Source organism: Ceraceosorus guamensis, assembly GCF_003144195.1.
Source record: "Ceraceosorus guamensis strain MCA 4658 unplaced genomic scaffold IE81scaffold_3, whole genome shotgun sequence".
In the NCBI taxonomy this organism is placed as follows: domain Eukaryota; kingdom Fungi; phylum Basidiomycota; class Exobasidiomycetes; order Ceraceosorales; family Ceraceosoraceae; genus Ceraceosorus; species Ceraceosorus guamensis.
Genome location: NW_020289998.1, coordinates 467,988 through 487,236, shown reverse-complemented (window position 1 = coordinate 487,236; position 19,249 = coordinate 467,988). Strand labels below are relative to the sequence as shown.

The window sequence follows — 19,249 nt, the reverse complement described above, 5'->3', positions numbered from 1 at the left end:
GTGCTGGATGGCCTGCCTACCTATAGCTGTCATGAGCACGCTTGCGTGTGAGAGCCTGCTCTCGCGCCATGCAGCAGCGCCGCGCTGGGCCTTCGCGTAAACGGCATACTTCTCTCGTACGACACGTCATGTGCAACACAACCTACCCATACAGCTGCAGATGAGACGCGTCGGGCCGCGCACCGGAGTGAGCGCTAAGGATGACACGCGGAAGGTGGGTGACCTCCTCGAAGCTTTGCTCCCTCCTCAATACTGGCAGCTCCGGGGCTCCACAATCACTTTCACTGCCCGAACTGCTTCCTAGCTGCACAGCGCAAGAAGGCATGCTCATAAAATACCTCAGGTGGCGCGATAGGTAGCATGTCAGTCGTGTGGTCCATCTGCGTCGCCTTCGGCCGCATCACCACTCTCTTGCAGGTCATCCTATACCTACCACTCACCTTGGACGTAGCTGGTGTGGTGAGTCGATGCTCATGCCCTCTGCGCGCTTGCGGCATCGCACTTGTATTGACTATCGGTTTGGCTTATGCAGGATGCCTTCTTGGCGCTCTCCGCTTCACTGGCCTGCTACTACTTCTTTCTTTCCTCTATACGAGCACTCGTCAAAGGCACGAGCTTGGCCTGGCTAGGCACATTCCTCGCGACGTTTCAATTCCTCGTCGTACCAGCATGTCTGCTTGTCGTCTTCAATGTCTACTCTCCTCCCAGTAGCTCTTACTTCTCCACAAAACCCCAATCCAGGGTAGGGGCCTTTGCATCAGCGCTTGGTGGAGACAACAGTAGTGTAGGGGCGATCGCAGAGCTGAGAGCAGTCCTGCACGGCGTAGGTCTCGCTGAGGGCTTGCTCGGGGAGACCGTAGGAATAGCTGTATCAAGCGTGTTGGAATGGATTGTGGAGCACACCTTCTGGCTCGCTAGGGCTGTGCCGCCTTGGTGGCATACTTTGCTGAGATGGAGCAGCCCGGCGTTTAGCTTATTGGAAGGCATCTCAACTCTATTGGTCATTCAGGTGAGCGCAAAATAAGGCTCCTGTTGCTACAACGCTGTGTCGCTCACGCTTTGCGCACCGCACACAGGTGCTTGGCAGCCTATCGCGATACATCATCGCCGCTTCGCTCTCATCCCCTCCCTCGCCACGCCGAAAATGGCTTTCCTGGCTGCCATCATTTGGCTTAGGTGGAGCAGAAGGCTGGCAGCTCCTCTTTCTGGTCAGCGCTGCGTTCGTATACGTCTCGAGTGCCGTAGCGCTCTACCTGTCATTCGATGGAGCCACTAGAAACCGCCCTGGCGCCGCGGCAGCTACTGGTGCAGCTGTATCATCCACGCTGTGGCTCACTGCCATCGCGTTTGCAGTCCGAAAAGGCAACGTCATAGAAACCAGTCTTATGGTGAGTGAAATCGTGGACGTCAAAGGCGCAACCAGCTTCAATTTCTCCTCTGACGTAGACTTTGCCTATTCACCTCAACTAGTTCGGCTATGTGGTGTGGAACGTCTATCAGCTAGCAGATTCCCTTGCATTTACTGCGGATCCGCTGGCACTCATTCGGTCCTTCAAGACTGACTCGCTCGCATCCGCGCCTTTGCCGCCCTTGATCCTCGCATCTGCAACCGCTCTATTCGATCTTGCTGGACATACGCTAGGCCACTCGGCGCGATTCATTGCAGCCGCAGGAGCGGCTTTGCCGAAGAGTGTCATCGTCAGTCTAGTGTACAGGTTGATGGTGCTATACGCTGCATCGCGCATCTTGCCCGTCCTGAAGGCAGCCGAAGGCGCGTGGAGGGACCAACAAGTGCAGCAGGAAGAGGAAGACAGCGGCTCGGAGACCGACGAGGAACTCAGAATGGACGGGATGGTAAAGGGAAAGGCGAAAGAGGGGGTCGAGACCAAATTGCGTGATCGAAAGGCTGCGGCGGCGGCTCGGCGCAGGAAGCGATTGCGGCGGAGCCAGGATCGGGATGAGCCTTTTGGGGCTTGTGAGTCACGGAAACCTCTCTGCGAGTGTGCGCATCCCCACGAAGCTGATCGAACGTGCTCCTCCGCCTACTTCAGTCATTTCGATCATTGTCTCCTATTCCCGGCTTTTGCTAATAGCAGTCTACTCGCATCTTCTACGTGAGTAAGCATCATCGAAAGCATTCGCGCCACGGTCGGCTAAAAGCTCAATTCCTTGACATGCAGTGCTGGACCAGAGCCACATGACAGTCCATAGGTTTCTCGCTGTGGGCACAGCGCTGACAGTGTGGTCCTTTGAGCTGGTCTTAGGTGACTCGGAGGAAGGTATGAGGAACACCTCGTGGTAAAACACCTGAAACCTGTGGAGCAGCATACAGTCGCAATTCGATCGCAATTCTCCAAACACTAGTCATTTTGTCACGCGCAGACGCTCTTGAACTTCACGGCGTCGCCCACACAAATCTGAGCCAGAAGGTCATGCGCTCATTAGAGGCGGCACGACTTTCAAAAGCCAACAGGTGGCAAGCTAGGCAGGCAGTACTGCATGGACCCAACGGGCCGCGGGTCCGGGTGGGGCGATCTTCAGCTCGACAAAAGTCGCGAAATGGCGTGAATGAGCACGCAACGCTGCGCCTTCACCATCTGAACGGGGAGCCGCAACTGCGATTGGAAGAGATAGAGGCCAGTCTGGTGGCGGGGTCAAAATGGTGAAGTAACACAAGGCGCGATCGCCACTCCCATCGGTGATGCGTCACCTGCCGCCACGCGCTTTCCTGGCAGCTCTTAGCCTGCAGTAGTAGTGTGAGTGTGGGGCAGCCAGACGGAAGCCCAGATAAGTGGGGAGGTGAGTGCCTGATGCGCGACGCGACGCGGTGCAAGTGGATTTTGCGGCTTTGCTTCAGAGAGTGGGTGGCAAACTTGTAAATTTGAATGTTCGCGCTGCAAGCTGATTATGCTGTGCTGCTATACACTGGTTGCCTCAAGAAGGAGCTGGCTTCGCGTGGCTCCGTTCGAAATCGAACGTTTCGCCACCGTGCTCCTTGGCCTTTCCAAGAATTCCACCAACTTCGTCAATCCTTCTACTGCCCATCTTGCTCTTCTTCCTTTATATCTTTTGTGCATCAATTCACGCTCGAAGATCAGCTCCTCAACGCCTGACAATGTTTTCACAAGCTCTACTCGTCTCTCCTCTCACGATAGCTATCTCCGCACTAGCGTTTGGGACACTACAGATCTCTGCAGAAGGCCAGCCTGTCAACTTCGTGAGTGTGCTGCTTAGTCAATTCGCTGATCACGCTGCTGAGCTTTGCATTGTTATGTGTTGCAGCATCTATCGGAGAGACTAGGTGTCCCATCGCAAGGATTCGAGCATCATCGACTTCTCTCCAGAAGAGGGTTGTTCGGTCAAGCCGAGGCAGCCCTGGAGCACGCGCAGGCAAGCCGGTCACTATGGGACGCAGACCTCGTACAAGCTACAAAGCCGACCGCTCGCCGCGGTGCATTCTTGCATCCTGTGACGGTTTTCCGCGGTACGAACGTCTGGCCGGAACGACTTATAAATCACTCGCCCCACGACTCGGCCTTTCGCTCGCCGCAGAGCGTGCTGGATCGGTCTGGTAGCGCAAGTAAGTGATGAGACAGGCCATCTTGTTTGAGCGAGATCCAGCCTTTTGATCAGTGGGCTTCTTTGCATTTCCCCAGCCCCCACAAAACAAGCTGTCAAGTCTGAAGCTAACGAGAGCGTGCAATTGACTCGACCCCAGGTGTCTAGGCCATCGAGCCCTTCGCAAGCGGGGCCGCGCTACCGCGCGCTGCCATACGCGCACCGACTTTCGGCGCTTACGGGGGGAAGTCCGGCGGTGCTCCCTGGCACACCGCCTCTGCAGGCTTCGAACAATTTCCAAGCCAAATACATCGAAGCGATTCGTCACGCTCAGCGCAAATACGTGGAATCTCTTGAGCGGGCTGTCAAACCGGAACCAAAGAGCAAGGAGCCGGCGAAGAAAGAGAGGGCGGCCGTGCCGAAGCCCGCACCGAGACGAGGCGCACCGCTCAGGTATCCCGACAGGAAATTGTGGGACTTGAGTCGACCTGAGACGAGCGGCACAACAAGTCGAGCCAAGAGCAAAGCGCCGCGCGGTACGAGCCATACACAAAATGATCTCGATGATGCGAGTGCTGAGGGCAGGCCGCTTCGCGGCAGCTTGGCTAGTATCGCAGCGCAAGATCGCAAGAGACGAACGCTTGAGCTGTTCCCTCAAGGCGGCAGCGTAAGGGAAAGCGGAAGCTCAAGACGACAGCCGGCCTCGTTGGAGCTTCTTGGTGCACGACCTCATCGAGGTCTCCAGTCGGAACCAGCGACCGAGGGACCTAAGAAGGGAGGAGAGAAGCTGTCGTTGGAGCTGACGCTAGGCCGACCGTCTTGAATGCTCGCGTTCAAACACCCAGTGTTCCAACCATGCTAAATTCCCACCGTTCTGTGGAGGCACCATGGTTCGTGATGAGGCCCTTGAATCATCCACCCGCACTCGTCCTCGTTCTCGAGGCCCATGCGCCTAAAACTCACCTTGCCGACGATTCACATCCAACCGACTGGTGCTTGGCCGCAATCATGACTCCAGCCTACACTCCACGGAGCACCGCAGAGGTCATCCGAGAATCTCCACTTCCAGCATCCATCACCCCGTGCGCCTGACCGATCGCCCTCCCGATAGACAGGCAATGCGGCGCTAGACCTGTCAGCTTCATTTGATGTCGTAGTGTCGTCACAGCGTCGACAGCCACTGACGAAGCTACGAGGGAACCCGCGCCGAACGGCGCAGTCCCTATGAGCTTGGCATCGTGAGCGGCTGCTAGCTCTTCAGCGCTGATGCCTGCAATACGTCCGCGATGTGCTGTACAACGAAGTGATGCAGATTTCGCAGCCCGTCTCCGGTCGACTCGACTCAGCTTCGCTATACTGTTTCGCGCCGTCTGACATGCCAACAGGGATTGAGGATCGAATATAGAGTTGAATAACAATGTTTACAATGTTGACCACTTGCCGCAGCGCTTGTGAGAGATTGGGGCCAGGTTGCTATGCAGAGGAGCCTTGCAGCTCTCGCCTGAGTTCTTGTCCAATCTCTACATATTCTTCCAGGACAGCCTGTCAGAAAGAAGCGGAATTTTGCTCGATCAATATCAGGAAACACAAGCTGCGCAAAGTCGTCTATATGGGATGCACAGCGCCTCTGTGGCATGTCACTGCAACGTACCGGATTTTGAAGCGTTGAAGAATTGACACTGGACAGCGACGCGCCATTGAGTACTAGGGGGCAACGATGACCGAAATAAGACCGCTTGAGAGTCCATACCTTCGATGCTCGCCACTTCGACTCACATTTCTTGACTGGCACTTCCGAGAGCTGATCGCAAAGTCGTAGAAAGGGTCGCATTCTGGTCAGCGGCGCATCCGCTTGCTCTTCTCCTTGTACGTAGGCAGCTCACCTTTCCATTCAGAGTCAACGGCACATTCTGTACACGCCTGACAAATCGAGGCACATGTCTTGCACTTCTCTGACTCCTGACGACGCCCCTGACACTCTTGACCAGCTCTTCGAAAGCTTTCCCGTCTTTTGCAGCCTGGCAGTCGGACTGCAGGACTAGAAGGAGCACCACGACTTCGTCGTCGCCCGTTGGAAGCTTGAGAGCGGCAGCTACGCTCGTAACGATCGTGTCTAGTGGGGGTACGTGCTTGTTGGCTTCCAGCACTTCGTAAATCTCCGATGAGCCGAATCGAATCCCGCCCTGTAGAGGTGGTAGCCAATCAGAGGAAATGGAGCTGTAGCTGCGCGACGCCATGGTGCGCCCGCTAAGATGAGACTCACAGGGTTGAGCACAGCGTCGCTTCGGCCTAGCATGACCAAACCTCCATTGAGTGTGAGACTGACATGATCTCCATGATACCAAACGCCGGGAATCGTAGCATAATAGCTGAAAAGCCGCGTATATGCGTCGATCACATCATCAGTGGAGCGTTCCTCAAGAAAGGAGATCAGAACATCAACGATTCGATTCACCTTTCAAAATACCTCTTCTCATCTTGGCCCCAGAAGCCAAGAGGCTGAACTGGAAATGGGCTCTTGCAGACCAAGTCTCCTTCGCCGCCACGAGGTACAGACTTGCCATCCTGATCCACCACATCCACGTTCATGCCGAGATTCCGTGCTTGCAGCTCTCCTGCCCGGACAGGTAGCGCCTCGTTGTGGCCCGCGAACTGCGGCGCGAAGAGCGAGGTGTGCGTCAGCGAAGGTGATTGTTTCACGCGACAGTACGCGTGGTCCTCATCCTCACTAGGGAGCATATGTCTGGCCATGGCAAGACGAGGTGCGGATCAGCTCTGCCAAACCACATGTTGGCTCTACCACGCTCTCACCAGTTCCACCAGTGATGCTTCCAATGAGCACGTCCCCCACATTCTCAATGATCCAAGGATAAAGCTCGGCCCTCAATGGACTTCCTGTACTAAGCACCTGTCTGACTTTGAGCTTGTCACCAAGCGCCGCTTTGGGGTTGTATCCGGATCTCTGCAGGGCACCCAGATAAGCGGCCGAGGTACCAAGAACGGTGATGCCGTACTTCGCGGCCAAGTCCCACAACACCGAGGCTGGCTTGAGTGGCGAGCCCCTGCGCCCACACCAGAATATGAGCAATTCCGCGATACAATCGAGACGAACTCTTGCGAGGCGCGACACTTACTCGTACAGCACGAGCGGACAACCAGCTACCATGGCTCCAACCAGGAAGTTCCACATCATCCAACCGGGCGTAGTGTACTCTGCAGCCCGACCAAGCAATGTTGCGATGTAGCGTGAGTCATCGTGCGTCATACGAGCCTAGTGTGCTCGTAAATCGACTCACGAAAAAAGACGTCCTTCTCGTTCAGGCCGCCGTGAATGAGATGCTCCTTGCTGAGCTGCAGCAGCATCCCGCCAAGCCTGTGGGTGATGGCTTTGGGTTTGCCTGAGCAGGAGCGGGAAGGGACAGGGACAGGGTAAGGGGGAGCCATATCAGAATGTGGCTGCTCAGCTGCCGGATCAGAACATATCGAGATAGCAGCGTGTATGCTGACCTGTTGTACCGCTAGAAAACAGCACCCAGCAAGGATCATTGAAGTCTTGCTGCTCGAAAGCGATATGCGCTTCTCCCATGCCATTCCTCAGAAATTCTTTCCACTGCGTCGCCCCTAGCAGCGGCTGCAATCCTCCGACGTAGTCCACCTCCACAAGCAGATCCAACTTCAAGCCGCTCTGTTGCAATCCCCCAAGGACCTGCTTGACCTTTTCTGCGTGCGCATGTACCCTTCCGTTGTACCTGACCCCATCGCACGTGAACAGCACTTTGGGCCTCACGGCATTCAGCCTCTCCAGCACACCTTCCGGTCCGAAATCTGCAGCGCAAGAAATCCAAACCGCTCCGATGCTGCTGCAAGCCAAGAAGGCCACAATGGTAGCGATGCAGTTCGGCGCATAGGCAGCAACGAAATCTCCCTTTTGCACTCCCGATTTGCGCAAAGACCGCGCGCAATCCGCCACTTGCTGGAACACTTCGTCGTGCGTCAACAAGACGTCCTTTCTCGATTCCTCTCCGCCAGGGCTCGGTTCGCATGCCTCAATCAACGCTATGGAGTCTCCTCGATGACGCAGGAGATTCTCTGCAAAGTTTAGGCGAGCGCCTTCGAACCATCTGGGAGGAGGGTAGATGGGCGCCTTGGCATCTCTAAGTACGCTCTCCCACCTGACTCCTTTCCCATCATCGTGCCCGCTCGATATGATGTCCACCTCATCCCACACGTCTGCCCAGAACTCGCAAGGATGCGTGACGCTCCACTGCCACAAGGCGTCGTAGTTGTCCAGCCGCAAGCTGCGCTTTTGGGCAACGTGTCGACGGAATGCGTCCATGCGTGTCGCTTCGACACGCTTGGGCTCCCAGACTATGCGCCCTTGCACGTTGGAAGCGGGGCAGGCCATTTCGAGGCTGAACGGGAGAAGTGTCGAGGTGGGAAGATGCAGCTGGAAGAATGCAGTGGTCTCGGAAGCACGCGAGAGTCGTGAGGAGCAAGGCGTACGCTTTCGAGGGTCTCTGGATGCTTCAACCGTCAACAGGGAAATGGGAAGCGGGACAACATTGTGATTGCGAACCAAGAGTCCCGTTGGTCGAGCATCGAGATCGAGCTGATGATGTCGAGTGCGAGCGCGAGTGCGAGCGCGAAAGAGGAGACATCACTCATCAGCAGGTGACGTGACCACGCACTTCCCCACGACGGCACCCATGCGTGCATGCACGCACGCACAGAGCTAGCTGTGCGCGGGTACCTATTGCTCACGCGCGAGTGACAACCACATGAGGCTCGCGGCAAGAGCGGAACGGACACCGCGGAGCAACTGACCGCGGCGCCGTTCAAAGGTGTGTGCACGGACCCTCCGCGATCTTTTTCGGTGATGTTGCGTCGCGCGTGCGTCCAACCTTCATGGACGTGCTTGCCGCTTTGCCCGTGATGGTCAGCAGCGCACATGCAGTCACAGTCAAGTGTCGAGTCTTGAGTGTGCGCTGATGTGTGCTCGTCTCTGCACAGACACTCACGACTGCCTGCCCCCCTTCAGTGCGTGATTCGCATTCCATCGAACCCTCGAATCGCATCTCTGGACGCGGCTCTTGCAGCCACATCCCTGCACATCCCTGCAAAGCCGAAGCTGTCAGCTCATCACTACTCCACGCACCTGTTGGGGCTATGTCTACCTCCAGCTCATCCGCCGCCACATCAGGCCTTGCTCGCTATCAGCTCGACATTCCAACATCCGCACTAGCTTCCAGCTCCACACGCACGCGCACCTCATCCACAAGTGATCGCTCCGCCTCGTCACAATCCCAGCATGGCTTCTTCTATATTCCCGACTTTATCACTGCGGAGGAGGAGAGGTACCTGATGGGGAAGATCAATAGCGCTCCTCAGCCAAAGTGGAAAGTTTTGCAAGCCAGAAGGTGAGCTGCGATCATCGCAGCAGCACGTGCCGTGCTTGTACGAGATCATGCCGCTCACTCAAACATTCTGTCGCGCATCGCTCTTCTCAACATCCATCACGCACTCCTTGGAGCGGCTCGATCATTTGCAGGTTGCAGCACTGGGGCGGTCAGATCGCTCAAAAGAGCGGCACGTTGATTCCGGAGCCTCTGCCAGATTGGCTGGTCAGGTTTCCCAACATCGTGCAGCGTGTCCGGGAGACCAAAGCGTTCGTCGAGTCCAAGCATGAGGGTCCTAATCATTGCGTGAGCCACATTGCTTCCACAGGGTTTGCGAATGCTAGCGAAGGGCTCACACCGGCTCGCTCGCTGATTTGCGCAGCTTGTGAACGAGTACGAAGCGGGTCAGGGCATCATGGTGAGTATGCGAGCATGGTATCGTCCAAGCGGGCGTGACAGTTGACGGCCTCCATGCAATGACGCAAGCCTCATGAAGATGGAGGAGCCTACTTTGCAGCCGTAGCGACCCTCTCGCTAGGTTCGCATACACTATTAGACATCTACCGCTGGGCTCCGGAAGAGCCCACTGCGACAGGCTCTACAGACCATGACGAAGCAGACGTCGACGGTGCTTCGGAAGCTGCAAGCGAATTGAAGGTTGCTGGTCCGGGGAATGGAGGCGATGCGTCAGACGATGGAGCACACAACTCCAAGGCTCGAGCGAGGGAGCAGCACCCCGTCTTTTCTATTCTGCAAGAGCGCAGATCTCTATTGATCACGCGTGGGGACGCTTACAAGTGAGTCGATTTGGCGCTCACTCGATGCCCGCTATGCGCACACGAGCTCTCACATTCGCAACTGAGTTTTGTTGCACCTGGTGCTCATCCCATCTGCTCGCCCGACTAATTGCAGAGATTATCTGCACGGCATAGCAGACCGCAGCAGCGACACCACGCAGCACTTTGCGCGCGTGATCAATGGCTCCTCGATCAAAGCTCCGCACTTGCAGCAAGCGCTGATTAGCGCAGGCGTTGCGGTGCAGAGTGACCCAGCCCAAGCCTTTGAGGTCTTGCCGGCTGGAGCAGGTACCAAGCAATTACCCAGGGTCGGGGTGGAGAGACAGACGCGGGTGAGCATCACGATGCGCGACGTGGAACGCGTCAGCAAAGGTCTGGGAGGCGTTCTTGGACGGAGATGATGATGGCGGGATTCTCATGCGGCACGTTCACAGCGAGCTGCCGCAGCACACTTTTTGAAAAGCATGCAGAGTGTTTGCATATCGCATTCGCATTCTTTGATTCGCAATCGGCTGAGGATGATGCAATTTTTGTGTTTGTTGATACAGACGTGGGATAGGTCCATCATACTTCGAGTCGAGCACATCTTCCGACTGTCCACGCTTTCAAACTTCCTTCTTCAAGCCAGGCAGGCAAGCAAGCGGTCGCTAATGAGAGTTGAAGAGACCTTCGACGGCAGCTTCCGTCTGTTTGAGTCGATGTCTAAGCTCGTCCGCTTCCTGCTCAAAGGCCCTGAGCGCAGTCAAGCTATTCTTGAGCTGAATTCTCAACGTCTCATTCTCCTCCTTGACCGCTCTCTGGTGCTCTTCATCCGCCAACATTTTGGCGCCCGTCAGCTGTGCCGCCAGAGCTGGCGGGGCGTGCGGGGTGTGCGGAACGGCTGCGCTTGCTGGTACCGAATGACCTGCAAAGATCGTAGCCGAACGAGCGGTGCCTGGTGAGCTGCCTGGCGACAGGAGAGATCTGCCCGCTGCTGGCGCGCTCGAAGCACCGCCTGCGCTAGCAGACTCTGGAATGGCGATGGTCTGACCTTCGTCCGCTTCGGCGATGGGCTCCTGAACGCCAGACTGCGCAGGGGTGAGTCCCAGAAGATGATTGAGCTTGGCAATATGAACAGGCTCGTTGAAGAGCATCGTGACGGGTCTCGACGTTGTAGGACTGATGGGCAGGTCAAACAACAACGACGTCTCGTCGATTTCCCCATCTTGTCCATTCGCACCGACAGAAGCTTCCAGCGTATCGCCCTCTTCGAAACTCGTTCGATCCGTCGAGGTCGCCGCGCCGCTCTTTTCGCTCTCATCCGCGGCAGACGACTCGCCATGGCTGCCTTCCGTCTGCGCTTGCGATGCCCCGTCGTGAGACAGAAGAGCGCGCATGGGCGTATTTAGCGTTGCAGAAGGCGGTGGCGAGCCAAGAGCGGCAGCCAGACTGCCGTGCTCTCCTCTCTCGATCGCTCTCAGCCTTGACTCGAGCCCCGTCTTTGCATTTGGATCCAAGTGAGCGAGCTCCGAGCCCAGCCCGGTCGCATTTCGCAAGCCGCTGAGCACCACCAGTCGGAGCTGAGCGTTGATTGCTTTGGTTTCGGCAAGCTCACGCTTGCCCTGCGCAACCTCGTATCGGGAAATTTCCAGCTCTTCGCGTCTGCGCGCACGAAAGTGGACAGGGTAAGGTGGTGAATGTTGCGATTTGTCAACGAGTCAACTCACCTCTCCTCTTCGAACAGCTCTTTCTCTTTGCGCATCCTGTGAACCAAGTGGACTCTTTAGTGGAACCCTGCCAGTAATACGTTCAACATCGCTGAACTCACTGTTCGATGGTGCTAAGTTGAAAGGTGTGAAAAGCACTTTCGAGACTGGCAATCTGCTCACTTAATCCCTTCAAAGAGAGACGCAGATTCTTGTTCTCGTCCTCGACGTCATAGATACTTAGCTGCGCCTGCTCCAGCTTTTCCCTCATCACAGCTGTCTCCGAGAGCTGTCACCAGAGGTGCAAAGTAGGATCCAATAGATTCAACGCTGCTCGAAGCGCTAATGCTGCTTCGTCACAACTTCACTCACCTTCTCTCGCCAACCCTCTTCCAACCTATTGCCCAGTTCCCTCAAGCGCTCGGGACTCCTCTCATTGTGCAACGTGTCTCTCGCATCCGCAAAACGCATCACATCCTCTGCCAACTTGGCCTCGTCCACCTGAAACCTCGGCAATCTCTGGCGTTCCGCAGGTTCTTGCACTGCTGCAGCATTTCTCGAGGCTGCCCAATCTGCGGCAGCGGCAGAACCTGCTGCAGCTGCTGCTTGAGCGGCAGCTGCAAGTGAGGACAGCGTGGGCATGGCAAACGTCGATTTGCGAATGGGCTGAACCGATGAGCTTTGAGGCGCGCCTGGAGCAGACGCGCCTGATCGGGCCGGCAGTGTCGGTCGGGGCCCCGGATCAGGAGTTGCTGACCTTGAGCCCGCTTCTGAAGCTCCATCATTGCTCGATGGAGGTTTGGGAGCCTGATTCGGCTCACTCGAAGATCCCGCACGCAAACGTTCCCAGAACCGACGAGCCGTCTTTTGTCCAGCCGTGGTGCTGTTCGCTCCGCCAGCCGCGGACGCTGACGCATCAGAGTTGTCTGACAAGACGGACTGAGAGCGAGACTCGGCAGCTGGTGCGGACGGTATGATGCTGAGTTCGGATGAGGGGTCCTTCGTGGTCGAACCGTCTGCGTGGTGGAGCGCTGGCAGTGGCAAGTCGACCGCGACAAATTGGCTGCTGGAAGGTACCTTGTGGATCTGCTTTTTGGGCAAGACCGGTGTGCCCAGATCCACCGCTTCGCCATCTGTTTCTTCCACGCTTCCGAAATTGCGGGGCTTCGGAGCATCGCCTGGCGTGCCGTGGTCCTGCTGGAAGTCTTCCCCTGCTAGCTCGTCTCCCAGACTAATCTCCTGAGTCTCGCCACCTTCTGCGTCCTCAAAGTCGTCATCGTGCTCCGAGGTATCGTCTGAGCTGGAGGAGGTCGACAGCATCTTGCCCGATTCGGACGGGCTGAGGAGACCAGGGTCGGGCGGTGAGGCGGCTTCTGCGTCCAAATTGCCCGGACTCGATGGCCTTGTGCTCCGCTTGGCAGCTGTGCTGCTCGCCCTGCTTCGGCCCTTGACGCTCGACGTGGGCGATCTACCCCCCGTCGCGTCCCTGTTGCCGGCTGAACTGTTTGCGCCCCTATTCCCACCCCTGCTTCCAGACTTTATCACTCTGCGCGAGCCTCCACCACCCCCCACAGCTCGCTGGCTGACCCCTCGGGCCATCTCTACGTGCGACCCTTTGCTGGCCCGAATGAGGAGCAGCTAGACAGCCGAGCCGAGGCAAATAGCGATGGAAAAGATGGGTGATTCGTCTGCACACGGCCTGTGGGGCCTCTTGATCGACAATGGGTCGAGGCGCGCCTGGATCGACAGGCGAGCGCTGCCCCAAATTTGCAAAGCAGAGCAAGTTGATGTGTATCGTGGGCGAACGCTGGTGTGATGAGGCTCGACCTGACCAGAGTGGTTGCGCCTCTACGCGCGGAGGTGATAGTCGCTAGATATTGAAAGGGATGATGAGTAGAACGGCAAGAGATCCGCGCGAGCAATGTGAATGAATTGGCAATCGGGATTAGCTGCTTGAGTCGTGAGTCGTGAGTCGTGAGTCGTGAGTCGTGAGTCGTGAGTGTGCGTGCAAGCATCCGCCCCGCCTTTCATGCTCCAAACGCTCTAAACTTTCACCACAGCAGCAGCAGCAGCAGCAGACGATATTTGATGACATGCAACTTTCGGAGCTCATTCAAACCACTCGACTCTGTCTTCAGATTTGCGCGACTTTGACGGTAAGCTGTGCCGCTGCTGCTTGATGCTCTGCTTTGTTGTTGATGCTGCTGCTGCTGCTGTTGCTGTTGCTGTTGCCGTAGTAGACCCGTGCATACATGCATGCATCAGCTATACAGCAGCATCATACACCTGCTGCTGTGCGCGCACGTCGCGACGATGTAGCACTTGCACTCACAACTCACGACTTGCCAGCAGCAGCAGCAGCAGCAGCATATGCAGCGCCTTCCTTTGGCTGCATGCATGTGCTGCGTGTGGCGCTTTCAACCACTCCTTCACGATTCGCGCGTGAATTGGTTGAAAGCGCGCCGCCCGTATAGAAACGCGCTCTGAAAGGGCTTGGCACTCACGAATGAGCTCTCAATGAAGCACACGCGAACCTAATCCCGGACGGACTCGCCGGCGTCTGATGCCCCCCCCCCCCCCCCCCCCCCCCCCCCCCCCCCCCCCCCCCCCCCCCCCCCCCCCCCCCCCCCCCCCCCCTCCTCCCCATCAGCGAGGTCAGATCCAGGCCGCCGCTGCCTTGCCTCCACACTCAGCACCCTAGCTGCTAGCTGAGAGCTTGCGCGCGTCCAGCACAACCCTGGCAGGAGCAGCGGGTCGCGGTCATATGGCGGGCCATCGCCACCCTCCCCCCGCAAGAGAAGCCTTGGTCGAGCTCGAAGGCCGATCACGATTAGGTCAAAGCTGCGGGGTGCATGTACCCTGACACTGATGGCGTACCCCGGCCATGGTTGGCATGCAGAGCAAGGTACGGCACCGTTAGGGGACTCGTAAGCTTTACTTGAGCTGCCGCAGCGCATCTTAGAGTCAATATCCACGAATGATGAGGACGAACTGGCCAACGTGTGCAGAGTGGTCAGTGAGTCGTCGTTTGGCCAATTCCTGAACGAAGACGTGTCCGGTCTTTTCTTCAAATTGGCAAGTCAACCGTCAGCCGACCAACCCACCCACGCCCAGTCGGGAGTCTCGAGTAAAAGCTGATAAAGCCTTAATTCCTGCGTGATGGCTGCTGCCGAGGTCGCAAAGCGTCATCACGTGCGCTCGTCCCTATATATTCTCTCCTAGCCTGACTGGCCCTTTCTGGTGCCGAATGCAGGATATTCGTGACTCACATTCTTGCTTGCCTCCCGATTCGAATGCTTCTCGTACTTTGACTTCATTGACTGCATGCGCTTTCACCAACTCGCCGCGTTGCCAACGACAAGACGAAGCCTGTTGCGCTCGACCGATCACGGCAATCAAATGCGGAGCACGCCAAAAGAAGGGCGCTAAATAAGCGTCGTGTTGCAACCGCCAAGGTCACGTTATCGCGCATCTCTTCTACGCTAGCCATGTACCTACCGGTAAAGGTGGTCGTCGTCATGATTCACAATCAGCACGATCTTCCAGCTTCTTCTCTTTGGCGCAGCAGCATGAGGGCAACTTGCGTGCTATGGGCGACGGACAACGGCATTCGAGTTCACAACTCGTGATCTGAAACCATGCACTTGATTTGCCATTCAAAGATTCCACTCACTTTAACTTTCAGATCATAGTCAATGTGATACTTGATATACAGACCGCCTCGATGCTTATATACATCTGTTTCTTCGTAAATGCGGGACGCGTGTGTGGCATGAGACCGGCGTCTTACCTGCTGTGACTTCCGCCTTGCTTTCTCTACTAGTCGTCGCAGATGATATACATGCTGACGCTTCACATTCACACTGACATGCGTTTCAACATGCACGCATGAGGGCAAATTAAGCGACGTGCATGATGCGTGGACGATGCTTATTGGAATATGATGAGACGATGAGACCCATGTGAGACCAGAGTCTTGGAGCGTACCCATCGCGAATTTGACTGCGGAACATCCAGAGTGAATTCAAATCACAGAAATTCACCTCTCAACAGACAAGGATGCATCCAGCATGATTGATCCTTCATTCACATTCTCCCTTCACTCGTGACTTCTGGGCGGGCAACCACGCCAAACAAGTCACGACTTATCGAGCAAGCGCATCGCCATGCAGCGATCCAGCTTGACAAGCACTGCATGGCAACCCCCCAACGTGGATCGCGTAAGGTCACTTGCTTATATACAAGTCTCCGAAATGTCCCATGCACCCTGGGTCCGAACGCCCGGATTTCCGAGTATGTGCGGGTGATACCAAATTATACTTGGGATGGGTTGGCGTGGGTTGATCTGGGGCGCGTGCAGCTCCAGCGTTCGATTCCGGCCCGCAAACACCAAAAATGGGCGTCCGAGTCGTAAAGTGGAGCAGACCACGTGCTTGTGCGAAGAGTTGGCAGGAACGTGGTTGTGCGAGACGCGAGTCTGAGTCTTGAGTCTTGAGTGCAGACCATCAAGTCCGCGTGAAGGGATTTCGAGACATGAAACAACTCTCCTTTTTTGGTGTGCAAGAAGTTTGCTTGAAAGGGAGGCAGCAGCATCCACAGAGCACGGTGCAGTGAGTGCAACGGGTCGTTGGCGCGAGAGCACGTTCATTCTTGATTTTTTGGTGCCAAAATGAGCCAAGATATCCGCCACTGGGGGTGCTACTTGTCATAACATTCAATCACAGAATGTGTCGGCCCATTTCTCGAGCTTCAGCTCATATGCTTGATGCGATGTATGGTTGAACCCTTACCAGCTACGTGCACCTCACTGCCTTGAGCTCCTGGGCTGAGTAATTCTCGTTGACCTCTTCTCGGACCTCCGTGATGCGCACCAGCCTTCGTCAAGGCGATGTTCAGAATTCATTATTGCCGTGCGGACTCTTTGGCTTCGGGCGTGGGCAGGCGCCGCTCAATCTAGGCTCGAGCGGATGTTTTCGATCTCCGACGCGGGACGCTGCGGGGAACGCTCGATGGAACATGCGGAGGCGAAAAGTGGCGACGGCCTCAATCACAATCTCCCTTGAGCCCCGCCCTGTATGTGAGAGCCGGCGGGCGGCCGCGAATCCGCCTACCGTGGGTCGCGGCAGCAGCCCGGACCAAGCAACGAGGGTCAACAACTTTGATCGATCGGCTCCCGGTCGAACTCGCGTTAAAGCGCACAAAGCTTTCCTAAGACGTACGGAAGGAGTACAGCCTCTGGGCACGAAAGTTTGACTTGGGGCAGAGGTGGACGAGGCGGGCAGCAGCTCGATCTGAGGTGATCCTGGCTAGGCCTCGACGATCTTTACGGAGGAGGGTCGAGGGGCTCGACACCGTCGGCAATCGAAGGGCGCATCAGATCAATGGAAAGAGGGGCTGTGTGCTCTGCTCTGCGTCATCTTTACACACCGAGAGCTGGAGGGAGGGGTCTGACTCCGAGACGCTAGCGGACCAAACAGTACAAGGAGAAAGTTTGGCCCTGCCATGTCCCGCCGAACACACAGTCCCACTCCCCATGATTCAGGCTTCTCAATTCGTGCCTGCAGCGCTTGCTTGCTTGCAGGTTGCAGATCTAGCGCCACGCGACGCGGCCGCTGTGCCTGCCTGCCTGCTGCACTCACACGAGTGACTTGCCTTCCTTGGAGCAACGAGACACCGGCGGCAGCAGCAGCCAGCAGGTCTCGGTCGTGCTGCTGTCGGGACTGAGACTTTCGCTCCAAACATGCAAATACTTCTGGCGAGACGCTCTTGCTGATGGCGCGAGAGGGAAGCGGGATGGGGAGGGGGGCCGCATCATGCTCGTAAGCCCGGCAACGCAACTAGGAGCCACCGACCGCAGGAGTTCTCCGCCTTCATCTCGTTTGCTACTCGCGACTAGTGGCGGGTTTCTGCGCCAGTCACAGTGCGCTCGACTGCAAGCCGGGGTTTGGAGCACACATCTCATATGAAGTCCGACCAGATCAGATGTCGTCTAGACTGACCGCAGGCTGCAGGCCTGCGATTCAAGGGTCGAATCATATGCAACACCAAGGGGGTGAGAAGCTTTCAATGATTTGTCTATGTGGGGCATCGGCCTGCAAGAAAAGCGTTCATATTGCCGAGAGAGCAAGTTGAGTTCCCCACGCTGAGTACATAAAGAGTCGCCTCCGCCCCCATCACGCCACTGAAGCATTCGTGTCCCCAAGTGCGAGGCCCACCTCCATATTCACATCCAAGCACCCGTCATTCATTCTCTCGTTTCCCCATCGTCGTCCATCCGCAATGCGATCCACTTTCCTTTCTACCCTCGCGGTGGCTCTGGCCGCTGCTACTGCCGTGAGCAGCACTCCCCTCCCCGAGCGGGAAGTATCCACCTCGACGCTCAACATCGCCAAGCGCGCTACGCCTCTCACTCGCGATGGTCTGCTCAGCGAAGTCACCCGACTTCGTTACAAGTACGTCCGCAATCTCGTCAACTACCAGCACAACACTGGCGAGACCAACCCTTTGCTGAACGCCACGAGCACAGTCATCCAGGACATCCTTGGCCAAGTTCAGTCTCGGCTTGCTCACACCAAGCGTGCAACCGGCACGGTCAGCCTGCAGGATGTTAGCAATCAGCTGCTCTGGAAGGGACCCTTTACGGCAGGCAGCAACACCGCCCAGCTCGACTTTGACACTGGATCGAGCGACACATTCTTCCAGCCTGGCAAGTACAACCCTGGCTCCACCGCCAAAGACACTGGCCGCAATTTCACCGTGCGATACGGTGATGGCACCCAAGCCACTGGCGAGATCTACACGGACAACATCTCCGTTGGTGGTCTGACTGCCACCGGCCAAGCCATTGGCCAAGCTCGTCAGTCCACACTGGATGCATCTAGCTCTGACGGTATCTCCGGCATGGCTTTCCCCAGCATCGCCCAATTCAAGGCGGACCCATTCTACGTCAGCTTGATCAAGCAGGGCAAGCTCGACAAGCCACAATTCGGATTCGGTCTTTACCCTCAAGGAGCCCGTCTGGACCTGGGCTTCTTCAACTCTGGCAGCTACAAGGCACCTCTTAAGTTTACGAACGTGAACAAAGCTCAAGGATTCTGGCAAATTTCTGGAGCAAAGCTGAACGGCGCGTCTCTCGGAGACAACGTCATCGTCGACACCGGAACAACCATTGTTCTCGGGCCCCCACTTCAAGTCGCTGGCATCTGCTTGGCAGCTGGCGGTGTTCCTCTTTACCAGGGCGGAGAGGTGCTTTGCGGTTACGCTATCGGCACGCCCAAGTTCACCTTCAACGTTGCTGGTCTCGATGTGACCCTGTCTGAGCAATCTCAGCTGCTCACCACCCAAGGCTTCTTCAAGATCGCAGGCATTGTCGGCGCTGACATCGGACTTCAAAACGGCTGGATCCTTGGTGACACGTTCCTGCAGAACGTCTACGCTGGCTTCGACTACTCTGCAGGCGGTGCCAATCCCCGCGTTGGTTTCGCACTCAAGAAGTGAGGACGCCGTGCAGTCGTCTGAGTTCTGAGATGCTACCCATCAGCGACCTTTGCCGAACTGCTTTTTGCATCGCATCTTGCTCCTGCTCGCGCTCGCTCCACTCTGATGGATGCTATAGAGCTGCGTCCTTACCCTCCTTTTGCTTTTGCTCTTTCTGTATCCTACTGGAATTTGTTTCAGAATTGACAACCTAAATTGGATCGAGGTTGATCGTGATCATCGTCCTGAGCCCCATGCAGGCCGTGGAGAGTTGGGGTAACTCTGCTGTTGCGGTTGTGAGCCTCATCGGCGAGACGCTGCTGCACTCACACTCTTG

The 19,249-nt window shown here is 56.6% G+C and overlaps 7 protein-coding genes across 7 annotated transcripts; 5 read left to right on the top strand and 2 right to left on the bottom strand.

Annotated features, from left to right (window-relative positions):
* Nucleotides 1-246: 246 nt before the first annotated feature.
* IE81DRAFT_363753 (hypothetical protein) lies at nucleotides 247-2,784 on the top strand. The gene is made up of 6 exons (XM_025516805.1): nucleotides 247-459; nucleotides 533-1,009; nucleotides 1,077-1,388; nucleotides 1,471-1,975; nucleotides 2,052-2,114; nucleotides 2,181-2,784. The coding sequence occupies exons 1-6, from the start codon at nucleotides 361-363 to the stop codon at nucleotides 2,300-2,302; spliced, it is 1,578 nt and encodes a 525-aa protein (XP_025373088.1). The 5' UTR covers nucleotides 247-360; the 3' UTR covers nucleotides 2,303-2,784.
* Nucleotides 2,785-2,931: 147 nt separating this feature from the next.
* IE81DRAFT_319774 (hypothetical protein) lies at nucleotides 2,932-4,391 on the top strand. The gene is made up of 3 exons (XM_025512827.1): nucleotides 2,932-3,217; nucleotides 3,283-3,580; nucleotides 3,657-4,391. The coding sequence occupies exons 1-3, from the start codon at nucleotides 3,116-3,118 to the stop codon at nucleotides 4,379-4,381; spliced, it is 1,125 nt and encodes a 374-aa protein (XP_025373087.1). The 5' UTR covers nucleotides 2,932-3,115; the 3' UTR covers nucleotides 4,382-4,391.
* Nucleotides 4,392-5,057: 666 nt separating this feature from the next.
* IE81DRAFT_363751 (acetoacetate-CoA ligase) lies at nucleotides 5,058-8,181 on the bottom strand (the record flags this gene model as incomplete). The annotated part of the gene is made up of 10 exons (XM_025516804.1): nucleotides 7,066-8,181; nucleotides 6,855-6,956; nucleotides 6,693-6,771; nucleotides 6,370-6,620; nucleotides 6,288-6,301; nucleotides 6,014-6,210; nucleotides 5,822-5,927; nucleotides 5,442-5,741; nucleotides 5,335-5,359; nucleotides 5,058-5,262 (listed from the first exon to the last, which is right to left on the bottom strand). Coding segments are annotated over exons 1-10 (2,175 nt in total), but the record flags the coding sequence as incomplete, so codon positions are not given.
* A 543-nt stretch (nucleotides 8,182-8,724) lies between these two features.
* On the top strand, nucleotides 8,725-10,152 carry IE81DRAFT_284765 (hypothetical protein; the record flags this gene model as incomplete). The annotated part of the gene is made up of 6 exons (XM_025511604.1): nucleotides 8,725-8,975; nucleotides 9,107-9,260; nucleotides 9,337-9,372; nucleotides 9,441-9,575; nucleotides 9,669-9,751; nucleotides 9,867-10,152. 6 exons carry the CDS (start codon nucleotides 8,725-8,727, stop codon nucleotides 10,150-10,152), a joined length of 945 nt encoding a protein of 314 aa, XP_025373085.1.
* Nucleotides 10,153-10,244: 92 nt separating this feature from the next.
* IE81DRAFT_130809 (hypothetical protein) lies at nucleotides 10,245-13,325 on the bottom strand. Its single transcript, XM_025510268.1, has 4 exons — nucleotides 11,809-13,325; nucleotides 11,559-11,725; nucleotides 11,458-11,493; nucleotides 10,245-11,392 (listed from the first exon to the last, which is right to left on the bottom strand). The coding sequence occupies exons 1-4, from the start codon at nucleotides 13,033-13,035 to the stop codon at nucleotides 10,399-10,401; spliced, it is 2,424 nt and encodes an 807-aa protein (XP_025373084.1). The 5' UTR covers nucleotides 13,036-13,325; the 3' UTR covers nucleotides 10,245-10,398.
* A 2,866-nt stretch (nucleotides 13,326-16,191) lies between these two features.
* IE81DRAFT_130787 (hypothetical protein) lies at nucleotides 16,192-16,873 on the top strand. The gene has a single exon (XM_025510267.1). It carries the CDS (start codon nucleotides 16,300-16,302, stop codon nucleotides 16,687-16,689), a length of 390 nt encoding a protein of 129 aa, XP_025373083.1. The 5' UTR covers nucleotides 16,192-16,299; the 3' UTR covers nucleotides 16,690-16,873.
* Nucleotides 16,874-17,715: 842 nt separating this feature from the next.
* Nucleotides 17,716-19,096, top strand: IE81DRAFT_308564 (acid protease; the record flags this gene model as incomplete). Its single annotated transcript, XM_025512375.1, has 2 exons — nucleotides 17,716-17,961; nucleotides 17,992-19,096. The coding sequence occupies 2 exons, from the start codon at nucleotides 17,716-17,718 to the stop codon at nucleotides 18,931-18,933; spliced, it is 1,188 nt and encodes a 395-aa protein (XP_025373082.1). The 3' UTR covers nucleotides 18,934-19,096.
* Between the last annotated feature and the right edge of the window lie 153 nt (nucleotides 19,097-19,249).